We start from the raw sequence: 227 nt of genomic DNA on the forward strand, positions 1-227 counted from the left end.
CTGCCTCTGTGCCCCTCGGCCCCTCTGCCGCTGACCAGCCCTGCCGTCCTCCCCGCAGCAAGGAGAGCTCAACTCCTTCCTCTGGACCATCCGCCGTGACCCCCCCGCCTATCTCTTCGGCACCATCCACGTGCCCTACACGCGAGTTTGGGACTTCATCCCTGACAACTCCAAGGCCGCTTTCCACGCCAGCTCCAGCGTCTACTTCGAGCTGGACCTCACGGACC

At 65.2% G+C, this 227-nt stretch overlaps 1 protein-coding gene across 1 annotated transcript in view; it reads left to right on the forward strand.

Moving 5' to 3' along the window:
* Positions 1 to 58: 58 nt before the first annotated feature.
* The window catches only part of LOC103805583 (metalloprotease TIKI2), a gene marked incomplete at both ends in the record, with an annotated part of 169,501 nt that continues 169,332 nt past the window's right edge, over positions 59 to 227 (forward strand). Inside the window, one exon of the mRNA XM_009078239.1 lies at positions 59 to 227. This exon is cut by the window's right edge and continues 401 nt beyond it. Within this exon, the coding sequence (XP_009076487.1) occupies positions 59 to 227 (169 nt within the window).

This window comes from Acanthisitta chloris, unplaced genomic scaffold, assembly GCF_000695815.1.
Source record: "Acanthisitta chloris isolate BGI_N310 unplaced genomic scaffold, ASM69581v1 scaffold33067, whole genome shotgun sequence".
Lineage (NCBI taxonomy): Eukaryota > Metazoa > Chordata > Aves > Passeriformes > Acanthisittidae > Acanthisitta > Acanthisitta chloris.